Genomic DNA, 20,986 nt, shown 5'->3' on the forward strand with positions numbered 1-20,986 from the left:
TAGTACATGTAGGATCTAGTTGAAGACTCCGAGTTGCTAACTGTTACCTGTGCTGCCAAAAAAGTCACCTTTGCAGTTTACTGCAATATATTGCAAGATATTAAACAATTCGCAAACATAATATAACAACAAATTTATTCCCACTTGCATAAATGATTGACCAAACACATTTCTTGACTACTTGCATGAATAGATTTTCTTTGTCAATTTATCATTCACGCTAAGCACCGGCATGAGATTCGGATCATTTGTTGATTTTATTAGGTTTTTGGACAAAGAAAAAAATCTATTTTGATTGCCTCAAATAATTTATTGGTTTTGTTATTTCACTGTCATTGGATTTCTTTTAAAAAAAATTCTCAAGTAAGGGTTAGTTGTTTTTGTTTTATCCGAATGCGGTATTCTGATCAATAGTCATCAGCAAACTTATGACAATAGCGTGCTTTTCGCGTAAGGGAATTGAACAGCTGTAAATTATCCCTCGCCACTCACCTATCGCACGACGCAACGGGAAAACGAGACGTGAATCTTTTTGGGATCTTTAATGAGCAAACGAATAGCCCCTTGGAAGGGTTAGCCCCCAGGGCGGGAGGGAGGGTAACGAAACAACTGGAACGATAGCAACGGCAAAACAAAGAGATCCTCTGACGACCAAATGTCAGTGAACAGCTATAGCAGTAGCCAGTTGTAGCTCAGTGATTAAATATGAATAACGAAAACAATGGAGCACGGGATATTCAAGCATTTTTTCTGTGAATGGCATAATCAAACGATATGACAACTGACAATCTAAGCTTACTAAGAGTTTTCATTTTTCAAGTCGTCAATTTTTACTTACACAGCAATACCTTAGACTAAATGAATCATTGTTTTGATCATATATACCATGAATTTTTCTGGCTGGGCACCTACAGGCAGAAGCATAGGAATGCAATATTTGAACTTTATCTTGACAAATTTTTTACGCTGAACAGTGGGACTAAAGGTCAGCGCAGAATTACCTATTTGGTGAGCAGGTACATCCGAGCAACATTTCATGTTTTACTGACAAAACAGAACTTATAATTTTAAATGACGATGCGAACTGTGAATGGCGGTCGGCGAAAGGAAACAAAGCACGAATGAATGACTGTAAATATATATAATAACCAAATATTTGAGCTTCGTCTATCATATACTTGATATCATATATTTGAATCCGCAGTTCAAATATACGATAGTCATATATTCACAGTCATTCGTGTATCAATGAGGGGGTTTTACTGCGAAGCAACCTATCGGTATCGTAGAGGTCATGGGCTCAGCTCCTATACAGACCTGCATTTTTTTAGACCTCATTTTCACTACTGCTTAAGTAGTGTCTATTACTGCGAAGGTCACCCTCATCTTCACTTTTAGTAAAAATTAAATTAAATAAATGTTCAAATTAAATGTTCAAATATTCATTCTTCAGAATACAATAGCAAGATTTTTTTCAAAACTGCATTGACTGGTTTACACCTAAGGGGATCTGAAACCAAACTAAGCCATAGTACAAGAATCACAAACTCAAGATGACGTCTTAAAATCATTTCAAAGTATTGCTGCGCGTCCTAGGATGGGCCAATGACCATTAAGGCTTGGTTGGACTTACGAACTGGAAAAGGGGAAGTTGTGAAAAATTTGAGAAGTTTCTAGCAAACTGTGGCCTTAAAAAATTTTTTTCATCTTGCCTAAATACTTTTCAAAATTTTCATAATTTTGCCTGTTCCAGTTCGCAAGTTTGGACTAGCCTTTATGGTCGTTGGCCCCCGTATTAGCCGTTAAATATGGCTTAAAATACCAGCGTTTAGTATTTACCTGAAGTACTCCCTGAGGAAGTCTACGACAGTTAGACGAAACCTGTCGGAGAATAAAGACGTTTTACAACCATTGTCTGAAAAATGCTACTCACTAATTTCTTCTAAAGAAATTGTTTGAAACGGATAAGTTTGCTTTTAAACTATTCTTGCGACTCCTTCGGGCCTTTCTGGTCTTTCCTTCTCTGTTTCTCCACGATTTTCGTTATTGTCATCATTAACTTCATCGTCTTCGTTGTCGTCTTCGTTGCCGTCGTCATAATCGTCTTCTTCGTCGTCACCATAGTCATCGTTGTCTTCATCGCAGTCTTCGCCTTCGTCATTGTCTTCGTCATCGTCATCTTCATAATACTTTTTCAATGCATTCCAATCAGTCTTGATGCTATATCGTCTTGCGTCGGCGACGTAACTGGAAAACTTATTGAGGTTAACTCGTGTAAAGCCTGTTTCATTTTTGGAACTTTCCACCAACAAATGTTCTGGCCCGTACGTTTCCCAAACTGAACACTCTATGAAGTCTTCACTATCGCCTACTAAGGATCTTCCTGTCCTGGATATTTTATGTGTGCAGCTCCGGTACATGACTGGTGTCCACTTAGGTGAAAAGGCGCCATTTTGAACTCCACCGGAGGAACATTCCTCCGGAGAAGGATCTGGCTCAAAAAGCTCGTGTTTCCTCCAGTTCTGGTTTCGGTCAGATTTCTGTCCTAAGACAATATCCACAATTCTTTTACTTATAAATTGCGCCAGCTCATAGTATTCTCCTCCTCTTTCAGCGTTCGAGGTAGTGTAATGTTCATTTATTACGGCGATAAACATATTCAAAATTATTATACTGGTCGTGCAAAAGAAAGTGAAAAAGAAAAGGCTGCCTACAATAGGATTTGCTTCTTTGAGCTCATTTACAGGGAATGGTTGCCCCAAAAGCATTAGAAACTGAAAGAAAACAGCATTATGCACTAAGGCGAATGTATCCATATTGGACCCAAAGGCAATGACCCCCAATAGTGCATGGGCCATTGCGGCTATACAAAACACCATAAAAAAGGAAGCTGTGGGTTGAAACAGTCTAAGAAGGGTCTTGGTGAAAACAATTATCTTTGGGTTGAAATAGAAGCATTTCAGAAGACGTACTGTAGCAATCACGGTCGTTAGACAAATAGCCACTTCTTCCAACTCGTGCAAAAGTAAGGCACGATGGAAGCTGACGGGAATATAAGGATTTTCTTTCAGTATTTCTAAAGCTTTTGTAGCCTCCTTGGTCCGCATCCATTGCAAAAGTAATGCCGATGATGCAGCGACTATCTGCGACATATCCAGCCAATTCCACACCGACCTGAAATAACAACACTTTTCGCGATAGAGTTTGATGCACTGGAAAACAAAAAAGCAAGCAAGCAGAATGCCGAACAACAACACAAACAGCAGATAAGTGCTATGAGCTTGAGAGTTAGTCGCACTCAGAGGCAAAATTCCGTAGCTCTTGAATGTGCCAGCAAAGGCAGAAGGAAGGACTTCGAAGTAGTAAGTTATCACTGCTAGAAGGTTACTTGGTGGATTATACAGTGAGAACTCCACCAGCACAGCCCTTGTCTGCCGATCAATCCATTGGTTTTCTTGTAGGTCGTCGATAACTCTTTTCGCAGTGACCTTGTTATATCCTAAATTAGCTATGTATCCTCCGCCACTGTAAACAGAAAAACGACCCCAAAAATCGAAGCCGCCGAACTTTCTGTCTGCATCATATTCCCAATTTTCTGGGCAGAGAATTGAAGAACTATTTATCTTTCTAGGATCAATCCAAGTTCCTTTCTCCTCCTTTGCGGAGGAGTAGAAATCGAAGCAAGATGTGAATGTGTTTTTAAACAATTCTTGAACTTCACAAGAATCTGTAAGGGAAAGAAAGCATTTCATTATTTGAGCATGACTTTTTCAATACCTTAGATCCCCTCTTTGGCGAGTTTATGGAGCTCATCTGTAATATCAAGAATATTGATCTGTATATCACAAAATGCAGCTCAATTTCGTTATTTTTTTACACCAAAAGTAGTTCTCATTAGTACATTAAAAGCCATTAAAGTTTTGATAAAACTGAAATTTGTCCTCATGCTGTGTCGTCATCACTTTTCCAAAAGAAAAAGGAATATTAGACCTGGTGCTATTTAAATTCATTAAAATAATCATTTGACTACAAAATTTCAGATGAGAAATTGCACCAAAACAACCTCTTTCTTACAGCTGATATACTTACTTTTCATGACCCTTAGTTGTCGCAGACGAGGCATACCGACCAGAATTGATTTCTTATTTCCAATGTATTCTGGAACTCTCTCTACCTGTCCATTGTACCAATCGTCTACAAAAAGTGTAGGCAAAAAGATATTTTCCACCCATCTCCAAAACCGACTAGCATCGGTAATCTATTTTTTAAAAAAATATATGTTAATTGTTGTCAGCGTACAAGACAAAACAAAATAAATCTGAAATAAGGGATACTACATTAGCATTGACCACATGTGTCCAGGGTCTTCGGGGAAGCTGCATCATTCTCTAACAACGGAAAGTAATAAAATTAAAGACGTACTCTCCAAAAAACTTTCAAGGATCCGACTTCCTATCCCAGGTCGATATTTAGAAAAATTGTCTACAGCTGTCATTGAAGTAGTCATGGTGCATTCCCATAGCATATTTGGGAGAAATAATGAAACTGATGGAGAAGTAGAAGTTGACGAAAGTGCATAAGGGTGGTAAACGATGACTACAAATTCCAAACAGCAAACTTTAAAAGATCAGTTTCATCTGGGGTATCAGGTCATATAGAAGCTATTGGCTTGCAAGTTCATGTTTCAGTTCTATGCTAATCATCCTTGCGATAATATATATATCTTATTAATCAAGCGCCAGCGCCGTACTGGGAGAATATCGGCCTAAGGTCTTGACATTACGGACCGAGCGCAGCGAGGTCCGTACAAAAAAGACCGAGGGCCGATATTCTTCCAGTACGGCTCTCGCGCTTGGTTAATAAGAGATTTATTATACGACTGAAGTTCAAAGGGACACAAGTGCGTTATCATTCGGGACCATTCGGGACAGTGCCCGGTCCAATACTGAGAGAATATTGACCGGCAATAGAGTATTTTGATTGGTTGATTTTAGTTACTGGCCCTCTGACTGCCTGAGTCGTGTAATAATGCTAGATATTTGCCTTCCTAACTTCAGAGGGCACGCACCTTATAGCGTCCCATGTCATCCTGAAACTGGAAGCTTCCCTCTGTGGCGGCATTTAGTTTGTATCTATGGTGGTTTTTTTCTCCATAGCAGACAATCAAAAAAAGTGCAAAGAATGTAATTGAGGACAACAGTTCCTTGAAGTATGCGAACATTTTCCTCTCATTTCTCTTATACTTTCTTGCACGATCAACATCCAAGGATGAAAGATCCACAACACTAGTTAATTGTTCCCCACTGTGTCCGTTAATTGACTTTGTTTCCCTTCTTGTCCTCCGATCACATCCACATCCCGATGCTACAATGACGGATACGATAAGTATTTTCAGTGGCTGGGAGATTATGACATCTGTAGACACCGATAGCACCACGGTTGTTAACCAACGTGCCGACTTCTCTCCTCCCCACATGAGAGAGTAAAATACCGTGAAAAGGGCAGAAGTGATAGCCGTACTTACACAGAGAAACCATGCAATATAAACGCAAAAATGAGGGAGAGTGAACGATACTTTTCCATCGCTTCTCCCAAAAGTATACTTCCTTGCTTGAGTGTTTATCTTAGGTTCGCTTTTACGAAACAAAAGCACAATTAGCAGACTTGCAGGGACAACAATCAAGGCACTTTGCAAAGCGATTGAAAATTGACTTGGAGCTAGTAAAAAAGGTCCAATCTGTATTTTCGTCTGTGTTAGGTCCTCTGTTTCATAAAACATGGCAGATGTTACCATTGACAACAACAGAAGACTCCAACAACAGGATGCTCGCTGAACGCGAGTGAAATGATGTCTTGGCTGCTTCCAAAGCACTGACAACCACAAGTGATCGTCAGCAAAACCCTTTTTTCGCAGTGTGCTAAATGTTCTTTTAAATTCATTGCCTGTTTTGAAATTATTTGCATAAAATCTCCTCGTGGTCTGACCGTCATCCCTTTCTAGCGAAAGCCAGCGATAACAACTGAACAGCCATCTCTGTCCTGTTTGACAATCCAAAGCCAAAATCTCGCTGATAAACCAAGATGGGTTCTCTCCAGAAATGTCATGGCCGATCTGGACAAAAATTATGTCGCCTAGGGGCATGTCCTGTCGGAGGAGGAAATTATCAGTGTTCCCTTCAGCGAACAGTTTCCTTTCACATGGGATGTCACAATTTAATTTGATAACGTCACTGGTACTTTCAGTCCCATGAAGAGTCATGGATACATTGGCGCTAGTGCCACAACTTTTCCATCTGCCAGTTGTTATGGATACCTCGTACATGTATTCACCTTTTTGATGCTCTGCCAAGGATATAAGAGGACTGTCCTGAAAAAAAAGCCAATCGGTCAAAGTCAAACACCGATTAACATTACTGTTTGGCTGAACATAAAACTCACGGTATCTTGCCTGCTCAACAACGATATTAATTTTAAAAAAGCTGTGAAAGAATTCGTAACATGACGTGAATCCCACTAGCGAGAGTTTCAGGACATATTTATCTCTGAATTTTAATTTTTTTGTTTTTATTTTCCCGAAATGACTGTAAGTGTAGAGGTAAAATGGTCAATAGAAATTCAAATTATGAAAGATCTTAATTGCTAACTTGTTAAGCTGTCTTTGCAAAGAAATGATCCTCGCAAGTGAGATGCGATTAATGAATCGCAAAGAAGCAATAAAAAATTAGGCATCGGAGCTAAGCTTCCTTTTTTTCAAGATCTTTTTCTTTGATTTCTCTAATTGTAACTCAACCATAAGGACCATTTCTTTATTTTTGTTTTAACTGCTGGTCAACTAATTGCATCGTAGTTGATTGAATTCAGTATGTCCATAGTATCACTTTTGTCAGTGAAGAATATGTATTGATTTGACACCAACCTTTGTGACATCCATTTTATCAGCCCTGCGTGCTTTTACCAAAACAAGAAAGTAAACCAGAAAGGTAGAGCACAATGTTACTAAGACGAGAAGGTCCTCAGGATCCACGTTGTCAAATGCCCGCTGGACCAGTTGAAAGTCAATGGTATTCGGTGCAACAAGGATGTCTCCCCCAAATGCAGTCAAGTGATTACAGAGACATTTCAGAGATAAATGGTTGGATTCTCGGCTAACCTAAAAATCAGTTCATCCATCAATGGCTTTCATTTTGCTGGAGTAATTGTAGTTGCTTTTCGTCGAAAAGAAGAACAACTGTTCGTGCGAAAAGCTCTTGATCAAGTTATGTAGCCTACATACCCAGCTTCGATTAAAAGATTTGAAATGGAACGTACTTGGGCACGATCCTCGCAGTTAAGAGCACTATTTGAGCAATAGTGAAAATCAGACCTGAAAAAAACTCAGGCCTGTACGGGATTCGAACCACTGACCTCTGCGATACTAGTGCAGCGCTCTACCAATTGAGCTGACAAGCCAACTGGAAGCACCTCATCAAATTAATTCGACATTAACCCGTAAGAGGTTTATGTCGAATTGCTATCTTGAAAAGGATCAGGATGACATACCGAATTTATGAAGTGACTATTTATTAAAACTATTTATTTCATCTCGAAAACATACAGAGAGCTTAAAGCTTAAAACCAACATTTAAACGACTTCTGTTAAATGGTCTGCAATGTATTTCCCTTTTATTTTTTTTCGCGTGTCATGACTTATTTCATTCTATTCCTGTATCTTTCTCACCTTGCATCCTTCATTTGTCCATTTCTGCTCCGCTTCAGACCAAAATGCACACCATATTGTCTCAACTTGCAAACTGTAGTTAACAGACCTATCAGAGTCATATTGAGGGACAAAAATTACATGCTCCACTTGAGGAACAAATGCTGGTGGAGGATCCTTGAACTTAACGCACTTCTCTTGCGTGGGTGGCTCTGGCAGAAAAGATCTTCTACCTCTAGACCTTGAAAATTCTTTTCGAGATTTACTGTTCTCCAATAGGCCAACGAAATAGTTGCCTGGATATTTGCCCTGTACGACGATACTAAGAGAGCAATTTTCTCCCAATTCACAATCGGCGCTATTTGATCTTTTCTCTTTGGATAAATGAATCACCTCATCGTAGGAGATCTCTGTTGGCTGTTCAGCGAATTTTACGTAGACAGTTATAGAAGCTACTGTTTTGGTTGTAATGGTCAGTTTTATGGTAGTATCGACCTCAAGAACGGTTATCGTATGATACTGCATCCTGCCAGGATTTAAGAAATGATCTGATCGAGTGCTGTTTACGGGATCATAATTTGATATTGGAATATCAATTTCTATATCCGAGGGTAAGTCAGTTGGGTTAAGAGCTTTGCCAGTGCCATCCATTAGGACAAGGCTAACAACCTTTGATCTGACTCTACGGCTGCTATTGTCCGTCGTATATGGATTGAAATTATAGCTCATCATCTGCAAGATAAAGGAGAGGATGTGAAAATAAAATGATGTAATTGAAGATATTTCATTCGTGCATAGCAATGAAAAACTTGGATTCTCCCGCATTCTGGATTCGAACTGCTCCAGCCTGCTCCGATTTCGGGTTACGATGCACATCCACTATTGATTGGCTAATATTGAATACTGCAGCATCTTTTGATCGTTATTCAAATCTCTTATAGAAATCATTCTTACCGTCCTGTTGGGATAACTGAGAGAATCTGAAAAACGTCATTGCCATCAGCATGTCAAACAAAAATATATACCAAATATAAATATATACCAAGTATAGGAAGTCTGCGTTTCAATTTTTCCGTGTTACCGTGCTCGATACATAAAATTATAGCGCGATATATGTTGAGTTAGGGAAATAGAAAGACTACACAAGCCTGTTTGTGATCGCCCACTCATCAGGGGGTTTCAGGGATGAAAAAGCAGTAGTCTTCGTATTTTCCTAACTCAACATTTATATACCAAATATAGATATAGACTAAGATTGACTCCCAACCTTTACGATTTATAAACTGAAATAGTCACAAACCTCTACCCCAATTTCGGAGCTGTCTCCAACCCAACTTTTCAACGCCCTGCTATCTAGAAGTGGAAATACAAAACCGGCTGTTCCATCGCTGATTTCTAAAAGGCTCAAGTCATCTGATTCATGTTTGCCAAGCACCGTCGATTGAAGCTCATTTCGAATGGTGGTGTATTCTTCGCCGGGCAACTTTAATGATAGCAGTGTCTTGGTTGTCATTTCAGTCAATTCCCGGCAACGGGCCATAATTGTCTTTCCCACAGTTATCTAAAATTACGTGAAATTTTGATAACCCTATCAGTCCTTATCGATTCAACAGGAACTGCTCCCGGAGAAGAGGAAGAACAAAGTGATGGATATTTCTAAAACTTTAAGAGAGGGACAGAGGAAATGCGATGTTCATCTTTCTTATCTAATAATTGTCATATTTGTAGGCTCAGTGGAGTTATGAATTTTCGATTTCCACTGTCTTGGGTAAGGTACAGACCTTGCTAATGTATCACTTGGCTGTACCGTTTCTATCACTTTCTTTCTAATAGAGCTTGCCTATTTACTGTTATGAAGTTTGACTTGGTGGTATCATTCTATTTATTGATAACAGAGCATTGAAGGCTGTCTCCGCTTTTTGCTTTGTTCTACTGGATACGATTGTAGTCAAGCCCTGCCCAACTTAACTAGAAGAGGAAAGTAAGAGCTCGGCTCTTTAATTCCTTTATCTTATTTTCTAGAATCTTCCTTTTTGATCAACCTAAGAAGATCTACATTAAAAAACTCGTCGACATGGATCAATAGGTCACTGGCGCAGAAATCACTATCTTAGAAACACCTGTTTTATGTTTGCTCATTTGAAATTCTCGTCTTTAAAATTCTGAAGAATTGCTACACTCACTTTAATGTGGAAAACATATACTACGTTTGAAATACCTCTTCCTCTTTATCAAAGTTTCCAGACAAACTTCCCGTAAGGAGTCGGCTGGAGCTGGAATCCATGATATTTGTGGTGCAATGCATTAACAATCTTGCTCCCTCAAAAAGAAGACGGGTTTCAGAGCTGCGTTCTTGCACATTTTTCAGTGAAAGCTGGTTCGACATCTCGTTGAGTTTGTTCAAAACGCTGAACTGGAAGAAAAATATCAATGTGTCCTTGTGGGTAAAACTTTTCACTAAGCAAACAGCTTTGTGTTACTGTCATCCATTGATTCATATCTTTATTATCCTACACTCCATATCACAACCGTCTTGCATGAACTCTATTATTAGTCGGAATTTCAAAAAGCGTTCTCGTTCTGAGACCAAGTGTAGTGGAAGAATGGAGATCAGTGTTATACCGTTGTATTGTGCGTGACAAGGGAGTCATCCTGTGTGGCTTTCTTTAAGATAACAGCAACTTGGACTAACCGCTCCTGTTTATCAACTGGAACTTCACAGATCTTAGAAATAACGTAATTCTTTATCTGTAGCAAGGAAAAAATATACGTTAAATGGAACCAGACATGTAGCTGCAAAGCAAAAAACACGTTAACTAATAAGCCTATAACAGTTGCATACCGTTGGCCGAACAAAGGAGAAAACAAAAAGGGCGGGGAAAGTTAAAACGTTTTTGTGTGTCGATTTAATTTCCTTGTGACGTGCATATTGGGGATCTTTTAGAATAATTACGCTGGATCTCACGGACGAATTTAAAATCCCTTCATGCTAGACTAAACCTTTTAAACCCCGTCTCGGCGGTGAGATATTGTTGAAAACTGTTTTGCTACTCATTTTTAAATATCATCATGCGACTGGAAGCACAATTTGGCACCATAAAGCCCGATGAGTAGAAGCTAATATTAATTACTTTGATAAAGTTTGGATATAAAGCAAATATGTAAACATGCCGAGAAGTATAGAGAAACACGAGACATAGTTCCATGTTTACCCCAACACTTTTGTCATTCCAAGCCGCCTCCAAAGTCCTTTACAACAGAACAAAGCACAGTCAAGGTTTCTTTATTTGTTAATTTAGCTACATGTTTATGTTCGAAGCCACTTATCCAGTGCAGTTAACTTACTTGAGGAAGATATGTTCTGTTATCAGCTTCCTTTACGACCATTTTGAGTAACAAAAGAAGTGTGTCTGCCTGTTGCATTGCCGTATTTATTTGTTTCATCTCAAAATAAGTGTCCATTCTTTCAATTCTTGCCAGCAGCTCATAGTAGTCCACGTCTTCTGCCGTCAACAAAGAGGATTGGTTCAACTATGTAATAAGGGAAACACATACATATAAGCGGACCGTCGATAGTTATAAGTTATTTCGGAAAAAAAGCACCGATTGTGATGTTTCGAATTGAACTCAACACAGAATGTATAAAATTAGCAACGATTTGATAAACAGTTGAAAGCAGAGGTGTTACATTTGATCATCAGTGGACGCCATGATGGTCTTTCTCTTAGACATCCCATAGTTCCTACCGGATATCCGGCTTCAGTAACTCCCGGTTTATCTTAACTTTACATCGATTTTGCTGACACTGTGGCTAGTTGTAAACTTTAATGTCCTCTACGTCCTCTGATCAAGTGCACTGTTATATTTTTACACCAAAATTGAACTAGCAATCGTGAATGGACAATAGCTTTCCTCTCTATCTTCCCCTTCACACAAATACCTTGACGAGATTTCTCTTTTTAACCTCGGTAATAGTTGCCATCAAGATCATTAATCAGTCACGTAACCCTTGATAAATGAATACCTTGATAGAAAATCCTGTTGTGGAGGCTGCTCCCAATACATTTACAATTGCAACTTTAAAACGAACGATCTCTCTATCTAAGGGTGGTATATAAACAACACTGTGAGGCCAAACTCCATAAGACAGCATGTCGAGTTCTCCATCTGTTAACTCCTGGAAGAATTCATAGCTAAGAGGTGTATGTTCATCTCTCCAACCTTGACAGGTAATGTTTAGCCAAGATCCTACATCTTTTCTGTCCAACTGTACACCATGGCATTTTCCTCCTGATGGACTTTCCACTGTGTCAAATTGGTATACGGCAGAGCCAAATGACCCGTTCGAAGATAAAACGTTTACCTTGATTTTGTAGGAAGACCCGGGTAGAAGCATTTGTTCTTTGATCACAAGGTTTTTCGAATCTACTTTTGTACCCAGGAGATCTTTAAAGTGCATCGGAGTAGACCATTGGGGGTGAGAATTGTTTCCATTGTTTTTTAGCAAGCTCCATTCATACTTGAGGGACACAGGACAATGAATTGAATTGCAATCAGTTCGTAGAGAAATAAGAGATGATACACTAGCCGGCGAGTCACAGTTCAAGGTGCACCTGTGCAAAAGAAAATGTGACATACTTTTCCTGGCCATCGATTCTCCTGTATTCTTCCTTCTTTATCGCACTAAGATGGCTCGTATTTGCAGGGAAACGATTGTTATTTAATTTTAAGAATGTAATGGAATCAAATTATTGTTTGTGCGGCTTTTGTCGGTAACTACAACTATACCGACATAAATCGATTGAAAATTTGTGTCAAGGCTAGAGAGTCATTGATGAGAGAGTGATACAAATTCCCCCCTCCTTGCAAAAAATATGAAATAAATTTATCGCTCCTGAGCGAGGATTGGTAGATTTTAAACTATTCTATTTGATCATTCTGATCACTCAGAATTTGGAAGACGGCTGCTCTGATCTTAGATAGGAACGGATTCCAACCTTGCTTCCGTCACTCTTAACTGTTTTGTATCCACAAACTATACTTACAAAATACGAATGTCGAGTACGTCTCCATCGCGAACATGAATGATCTGTATGCCACTTGCTACGCGGATATCTTTGCTTACCGTCAGAACCACATAGTAAGTTTGATCGCTAATGAGTTTTTTGTTATCTAAGGTCACTTTAGCTTGTTCTTTGCCCTGTAGAAAGACATCATCTGACAACTGAAAGAGGGTTCCATTTGCAGCCGCATCCACAAGGGTGTCGTATATGCTCTCCGATCCTCGAAAACTGACGTTAGACACTGGGGTATAGCTTCTAGAGACGTTAGATTGCGTTATTACTAAGCAAAACCAGTCATATTTCATTCCTGAAGAATTTCCAGCACTCAAATCGTTGTCATACGAAGAACTGGCATCCACTGAAATTAGTTTATTTATAGATCGAACGACCTCAGTTCCTCCTGCAATGGAGACTTCCAGAGCTGCATTGAGAACCTCTATAAAAGCAAAATCTAGAGCAGTTAAATCAGATTCGGGTATTTTTCGCAGCTCAAATGTTACCACTTTGAGTCCTGTCGACAGCAAGTTTGGTCTTATGTACAGCTCGAGAGTGTCGGGCACGAGCAACTCCGGCGGATCATAAATGTTAAAAGGTGATAGCGAAAGTTTTCTTATCTTCCATGCGAACGAGGCCTCTTGAAGAAGAAAGTTTTCCTTTTTTAAAGATGCAAACAGTGTTCTTGTTTGATCTCGTCTAAACTTCATTGGACTTCTTGGCTGTGTATTAACATCATGAATTAAAACCGCTATTGAATCCTTAATATTAGTCAGATCACCTAAGAATGGGGAAAAAGAAAAAAAAATTGGAATTTCAAATTTATTTTGGAGTCCTCTATTTTATTAGTTTACATCAAGAAGCTGCTGAGGCGCAATTCAAAGTTAATTGAAATACTTCGTATCACTACTGACTCATTGATTAAATGACTTCTCTTTAAATTTTATTTACAAATAGATCTACTCTACTTTCTCTCATTACTTTCTGCCTGTCTTGTGCATGGATCAACGTCTGGATCTCCAGGGTAAATGTATTTACACCAGCATTCATGAACGTTAGGTGACGTCTCGATGTATTCGGAATGTTCTGGACAAGCTGCAGTGACATACAAAAAAATAAAATTGTGTGGAACATTGGGAAGGAAATGTATAATTTTGACAGCAAATCTACACCGGTAAATGAAAAGAGGAAACTTTAATTGAAGAAAATGTGTTCGGTTATCTCAGAGCTTCTTTGGACCGACGAAAAGGTACTGTAAAACAATTTTTCTAAGAGATCCCACTAGCCTGTCAAAGCTAAAAAAAGAGGGGCTGCATATTAGGCAAACTAAGAGCATGAACCAATAGCAGATCAAGCTTTTTTTTTAGTCTGTGACAAAACAAAGCAAACATCAGACATCTTATGGGAAATAAGAATCCTAGATACTTTTTGGCGAGAAAAATGAAGTATAACTTTTGTACCTTCACACCACGTTCCATTTCCTACATATCCAAACCGACAGTGACAAGTATAGGATCCGATCTCGTTATGACAAACACCGTATTTATGGCAGTCATGGTTTCCGCTTGCACATTCGTCCAAATCTGCCAGTAGAAATCAAATTTTTCACTTTTTAACTACACAGTCTTGTTATCAACACGGACAAAGAACAATCGAAACTAACATTGGTCAAAATACATACATACATACATACATACATACGTTAGTTGACCACTCCCCATGGGGACTTTTCAGGGCCAATTCCCACCCATCCCGCCCCAGGGGAGGACATCCACATCACAGCAATCTCGTGCGTGGGAAATTAACGTTTCCTACCCCTAACCCTGCAGGAGACGGGGCCTACGGTTTATTCGTCCTTATCCGAGAAGACTAGAATATCTATCCATTTTTTGATAGATAGAAAGGTAGCAAATTCTCCTCACTTATTTCAAGACCGTGAGTATCGGTCCGGCCGGGGCTCGAACTCTCGACCCGCCGCACAACACAATCCGGCGCTCTAACCAATTGAGCTAACCGGGAGGCGGTTAAAAAAATGTCCACCAAACAACTGAAACAAATAATCCAAATTGAAAATAACATTATTAAGAATCCCAACAGGCCGAAGGCAAAGCAGTTGGCTGTTTACAAGCATGGCCGAGGATTTGAACTCGAAGCTACCGTGAAACAAATCCAGGTAGTGGTCAGGGCGGGACTCGAACCCAGAAGCGGCGGATTGCGAGCCGACACGCTGACCACTCGGCCACACTGTCAACCTTATTTCGACAGCGGCAAAGGCATTACCATACGCTCGAGAGGACATTCAATGAGTAACTAAAAAGTTGTTGCAATTGGGTGGTATTGAGGGATTACTCGAATGTTTGGGTGTACATTGTAACTAATCCACTGGTTGTGATTAGGAAAGCCAATAAAGAAAAGCGTTACAATGATCGAAATTGATAATGAAAAAAGCATGAACTATCATTACACAATCTGGTTGCAAGAAATGGATAAATTCTACCTATGTTCGTAATGAAAACTTGCTGTGACACTCACCGCCGCATAGATTTCCTTCATAACCTTTTTGACAAATACACTTTTCGGAACCACCAATTACGTGACATGCTTCGCTTTCGTCTAGAAATATCATGTAAGTAATTTTTCCTGATTAGTGTTTAGAAAAGATCGCCCAACATTAAATATCTTTTCATCAAGAGAGTTCTATTTCCGTTTTTTATTTTGAAGTTCCCAAACTTCTACTTGACTGCACTTGGCCCAATTCCCTTTTGCTTTAATTCACAACAGTTTATAATATATTATGTCTCGTTCTGGTACAATGTGCTTTAGCAAAGGTAAAGAGGAAAAAATGCTTTTTCGCATTTAAGACCTGGTCTGTAGCAAAACACAAAAGTTACTAAATCTAATCACGCACGGTAAGTTCATTGGTTCTTGCAGCTTAATTGCAATCTCATAAGAAAATTCCACTTCCCCAATTTGAGTTATTTTCTCAGTAACCTGATGTTGGTTTGAATCGAAAATACTAATGGTTGTGTCACTTACGTAAAAATAAAGGTACAAACCTTTCACACCGCAGTAACGGTGATAGCAATGATTCCACTCTTGTAACTCATAAACATAGTATCCGCTACAATTTCGTATCTGAACCGGTCTATGCCACAAACAGCAATCTGAATTCCAATGAAAACACGCCTTTGCCGTCACCAACTCGTAAGCCTCGGAGGGATGCCTACCGCTGATCCAGCCGACTGCGTGGGTATTACATCTCCGTTTTGGAATGCAGTAGGGCGCCATCATTGTACCAGCGGCCCCGGTGAAACGGTACCACTGACCACTTACAATTTTAGATTTATCGCAGGACAAAGGGCTTAGGGAATGTTTCCAGTATCTGTCTGATTCATTAAGTTCTTCGTATTGCAAAGGGCTACACTCAGCTGGTATTGAAACTGTTTTTAGATGAAATAATTTGAGTGAGTTACATGACAAAGCACCTTTCAACTTAAGGGAGCTTTTGAGGATACCCAAAAGGTCGTAAAGTTCAACTTTATCATCGAAATTGTAAGAGGGTCCCTCATACTTTTTACATGAAGCGTAATTGGGCGTGAGTGAGTTACCTGACGAGGCAACCTTCAACGCAAGCGAACATCTGAGGATACCCAAAAGGTCGTAACGTTCAATTTTATGATGGAGGTTGTATGAGTCCATCTCTAATCCAAGATATGAGATAGAGTTCGGAGAACAATTTCAAGAATCTTAAATCATTAAAGATCGAGCAGATAGCACTGATGAAACAATTCGCTATGGAATTTTTCTTTACGCAAAGAAATGAACACTGCTCATCATAATTTATCATTGGCTACTCAAATTAAGGTTATCACAACATGGATGGCGAGGTCTACTTCCTTGGTATAATTTTGACAATATTTCACAAGCTTTTTTCCTTCCCTTATTACAATTCAGAAGTAGTTGCATAATCTAAAATAATGTTAGATTAATTCTACTCAGATACAATGAATATATGAAGTTCATATATTTTGAACTGCGGTATTAGATACGTATAATGCACGATCCTCGCAGTAGATAGCGCTATTTATGCAATAGCGAAAATCAGACCTGAAAAAAATTAGGCCTGTACGGGATTCGAACCACTGACCTCTGCGATACTAGTGCAGCGCTCTACCAATTGAGCTAACAAGCCAACTGGGAGCAGGCCGTTAAGTTGATTCGTAATAAACCCGTGAAAGTGATAAATCAGATACAATGAATATATGAAGTTCATATATTTTGAACTGCGGTATTAGATACGTATGATGCACGATCCTCACAGTAGATAGCGCTATTTATGCAATAAATAAATTGCACAAATTTAACGAATCGCGAAGCGATTCGTGCGATATCGGTTTTTCAAGTGAAATTTAAGGTGGAATTCACGAGTCAGGCAGTGAGTTTTTCTTGAATCGCATAACTGAATAAAAATAAGAGAACAAGAAATTAAAACGACAATGTTATTGTTTGTTTTTATCCCGTACGCGCGCCCTTAAGAAAGCCATTTTAAAGACAACTGTCAGAATTGTCATTGTTAAGGGAACGGAAAGCAGGGTAAGTCGCTCAAGTTTGAACCGTCGACAATTTTAATTGTACCTCGTGAAATTTTCTTGAGTGGCATAGCTAAAGCCATCAAATCACTGGGCGAAACCAGATGTTTTGTATTTTTGTGCGCCACGCCAGTGCGCAAACGATGGAAACCCTTTCAAAGTCAGGTGTCAATATCTAGCGAATAGAGTGAACAAGATATTTTTAGAATGAAAACCACACTTTTACTTCAAACTCGTGGAGAAAGCAGTGCCTCACATTTTACAATCTTCAGCAATAAAACTGAAAGTACAAATTATGGAGTTATTTAAGACAGAGATTTGCCTGCTACCACTCAACTTGACAAAATGTGGCGCCGACAATCAACAACTGAATGGTCAAATCCTCAAGCGAAATGAAAATCTCAAGCGTTCCGGTATCAAAGCAAGATCGACAAAAAACCGGTAAGTGCTTTACAGTTATAAAAACAAGTGTATTCAAAATATAATGATTAAGACTGGAATTTCTCGGTAAACTCTGACGAAAAACAATTAAAAAAAAGTTAAAAGTCACAATTTTAACTGTTTTTCTTTCATTGCAGGGAGTCGCTCGTTAGTATCAATGCTAGACTGAAAGTTTATGGAAATATTTACTGGACACTTATTAAAAGTTACTCCAGTAAACATCCCGCCAACTGCTCCTGCCATCAGTTAACTAGAACGACTGGCATTGCTGTCAAGGTCACTAGTAGCTGCTGTGTTGCTTGGCGTGGCTAAGCTATTGAGAACAATCTCCCGTAAAGCATGACTTAAATAGCTGTTGGTAGTTGTCGCGCTTGGCATGGGTTGAAACCGGCCAACTTATTCGACATTCGCCGCTATTTCTAGAGGATTATGGCTGTAGCTGGATATGGATTGCGGATTGGAGTAGCCAGTGAGCTCTGATATCTCCGGTGGGTCGAAATCATCACGGAGCGCTTGGATGACTGTTTTGCGACCACTCGAATTTGTGAATTTGCCGTCTAGTGTTTTTTGAAACCATGTTGTCTCTTAAAGAGGCCAGTTCGCCCTCTGTATAGGCTACAATGGTTTGGATTTCCGGAAAAGATGCTTGACCTTTTTCGGCATTGATACCTGTTTTGGTTTTCTTTCGTAACGCTCGTTTGGTTTTCCTCGGCAAGAACTGTCGTTTGGCTTTCTTCCCTCGTCTCTGGCATTTTGATTTTTTTTTCTATGCGTTTTCTCGTACTTTTGAGCGTGAGTGGTTTCCTCCAATTTTCTAAAAATTTGGATTTCAATTCAAAATTTGGAAGACATTCGTTTTCTATAAATTTGTTCATATTTGTTCATATTTTCGTAGCACTAGTTGTATTTACGTTTTTACGTTCGTAACAATAATTTTTGCTGGCGACTTTATGCATTAGTGCGATTCCACTCTAAATACCCTCTCTTCCGGTTGACGTATTGACCAATAATAGCGCGTGTTTACCTTAAGCTATGCGATTCTACTATTAGGACAATCTATGCAAATATATTTTAATTCCAGCAAGTTTTAGGATTAAGATTCTAAGGTTTAAGCTGAAAACGGAGTTTTAGCTTTCTTCCAAGATTAACCCGGCGAAAAGGTAGTTCTAAGTTCACCATGGCGATATTTGACAACTATACTTCTTTATTACCTCATTTATTTATTAATTTGCCTTTTATTTTGTTTATTCAGCAGTTGTTTAATTTGTGTAGTTTTGTTCAAAAGTCTGCCGAAAATGATTACTTAATCTTACCGTTACATGACGTTCCATCACCGGTGAAACCCCAGTTGCAAACACATTTAAAAGAACCTCCAGTATTGGTACATTTCGCATCAGAATGACAGTTGTGGGTCTGAGTTGAGCACTCGTCGATGTCTGTCAAGAGAAAAATGTTGAATTAAAGATTCACGGTTTGATCAAGGTGGACCGAGGTTTGAGGAACAATTTGAAATCATACACGTAAATTGAAAAGATAGGTTTAAGGCGGTGACACTAAGCTACAAACAGATTCTCAGTTACGTAAATGTAGGGGAACAGAGTTCTGTAACTTTGGGAAGGCAAAAGAAAAATATCTATTTCCAGATGTTCAGGAAAACAAGCAGTAGAACACCTTGAGGTTTACATATTGGCTGGTATCGAGAAACAATTTGCATTTGCAAACAGGAAACTGCTTCTTTCACGCAAGGTCAGGTTTCTTAGATCTAGGTACCAGTCTTGCTGCAGTGTTTGGTACGCATCACAATTATAGTTGTGATTTAGGAAGTCAGTCAGGAGTAGCGTTATAATGACGATCGAGTTTGTAAATAGTAAATGCATGAACTATCCTTTCACAATCCGATCGCAACAGAATTCACTGAATTCTACCTATGATCGTAATGAAAACTTACCACTCCGCGGATTTCCTTCATAAATTTACTCAATTACTTGAGTAAATTTTTTTTCATATCTACTTTTCCTGGAGTAAGTCCGCCGAAGAAATTCATAAGTCTTACCGGTACATGACTTGCCATCACCGGTGAAACCCTCGTTACAAACACATGCAAAAGAACCTTCAGTATTGGTGCAGTTCGCATTTAAATGACAGTTGTGGGTGTTGGCTGAGCACTCGTCGATATCTGTCAAGATAAAAATGATTCGCGTTGATTAAGGTCGGGCGATAGGCTTGAGTAACAACTTTTTAGCCGTCAAGTCTTGAGAAACGTCTTCAAAGTTTTCTAATTTTTATAAAATGGATTAAGTTTCATAAATACACTCACCCCTGCAAGGATTTCCTTCATAACCATCTTGACAACACCGTGCGAAACCATCCGTAACTTGACATGCGTCAGTCTCATCTGTAACAACATTTGAGTGAGTTCTATTAATCATTTTTGCGAATCTTCCTTAGCAGTCTAAAACCAAGTGGATAGTATTTTCTCTCTACTAAACTGTTGTCTTTGGATTCATTTATGAGGAGTTCAAGTCACCATGGGTATAATGTGATTTTAAAAACAGCACACTTTGCTTTGGCGAGCTTGAAAAGGAAAAAAAAGAAAATATCAGAGGGTTTCTGAGAGTATTTAGCGTAGATAGTTTGATGCCAGGTTCAACAGGAGAGTAAATTATGTTACTTACACCAAAAGTAAAAAAGATAATAAGAAAAACAACAGCGAAAAAGAGAAATAAGACTTACTTTTAACACCGCAATGACGAGCCTGACATTCCATAGGCCTTTGCAATTTATAAACATAGAATCCGCTACATCTCATTATCTCAACTGGATACGAGACATGACAACAGTTTTGGCCCCAATGGAAGCATACTGTTGTCGAAACTAAAGGGTTATTAGAGGTGGGATGGCTTCCATTAACCCAGCCGGCCATTTGGCTATTGCAACTTAATCGCGGAATGCAGTAAGTTGCCATCATATATCCGGCGGCCCAGGTAAAACGGTACCATTGGTCATTTGTGAGCCTATTATTTTCACAGCCTTGGTAAGAAGGGTTCACATTACTCCAATATCTATGGGCCCCATTCAGAGGCCGATACACACAAGGATGACATCCAGGTTTGTCGTGGTCTAAAAGGAGAAAAAGGTTTAAACTGAGTTACATCGGCGAGTTACGTCGGAGAGAAAAGAATGTCAAACAATGAGCATCTTTT

The 20,986-nt window shown here is 39.1% G+C and overlaps 1 protein-coding gene across 1 annotated transcript; it reads right to left on the bottom strand.

The window, feature by feature from the left end:
• Window positions 1-790: 790 nt before the first annotated feature.
• On the bottom strand, window positions 791-20,977 carry LOC148729217 (polycystin-1-like protein 2). The gene is made up of 19 exons (XM_088725224.1): window positions 20,517-20,977; window positions 20,101-20,178; window positions 19,837-19,959; window positions 19,097-19,219; window positions 15,810-16,193; window positions 15,286-15,366; window positions 14,214-14,336; window positions 13,735-13,848; window positions 12,742-13,534; window positions 11,721-12,309; window positions 11,042-11,227; window positions 10,319-10,444; window positions 9,915-10,109; window positions 8,997-9,257; window positions 7,718-8,428; window positions 6,917-7,150; window positions 5,069-6,367; window positions 4,090-4,258; window positions 791-3,727 (listed from the first exon to the last, which is right to left on the bottom strand). The coding sequence occupies exons 1-19, from the start codon at window positions 20,749-20,751 to the stop codon at window positions 1,977-1,979; spliced, it is 7,575 nt and encodes a 2,524-aa protein (XP_088581350.1). The 5' UTR covers window positions 20,752-20,977; the 3' UTR covers window positions 791-1,976.
• Window positions 20,978-20,986: the final 9 nt, after the last annotated feature.

Source organism: Stylophora pistillata, chromosome 6 (assembly GCF_964205215.1).
Source record: "Stylophora pistillata chromosome 6, jaStyPist1.2, whole genome shotgun sequence".
Classification (NCBI taxonomy): Eukaryota; Metazoa; Cnidaria; class Anthozoa; order Scleractinia; family Pocilloporidae; genus Stylophora; species Stylophora pistillata.

Coding starts and splice junctions, on each gene's coding strand:
- LOC148729217 (XM_088725224.1), bottom strand. CDS start 20,751: ATGATGGCAACTTACTGCATTCCGCGATTAAGTTGCAATAGCCAAATG. Junction 13,535..13,734: donor ATGCACAAGACAGGCAGAAA/GTAATGAGAGAA, acceptor CCCCATTCTTAG/GTGATCTGACTAATATTAAG. Junction 4,259..5,068: donor ATGACATGGGACGCTATAAG/GTGCGTGCCCTC, acceptor TTTAAAAAATAG/ATTACCGATGCTAGTCGGTT.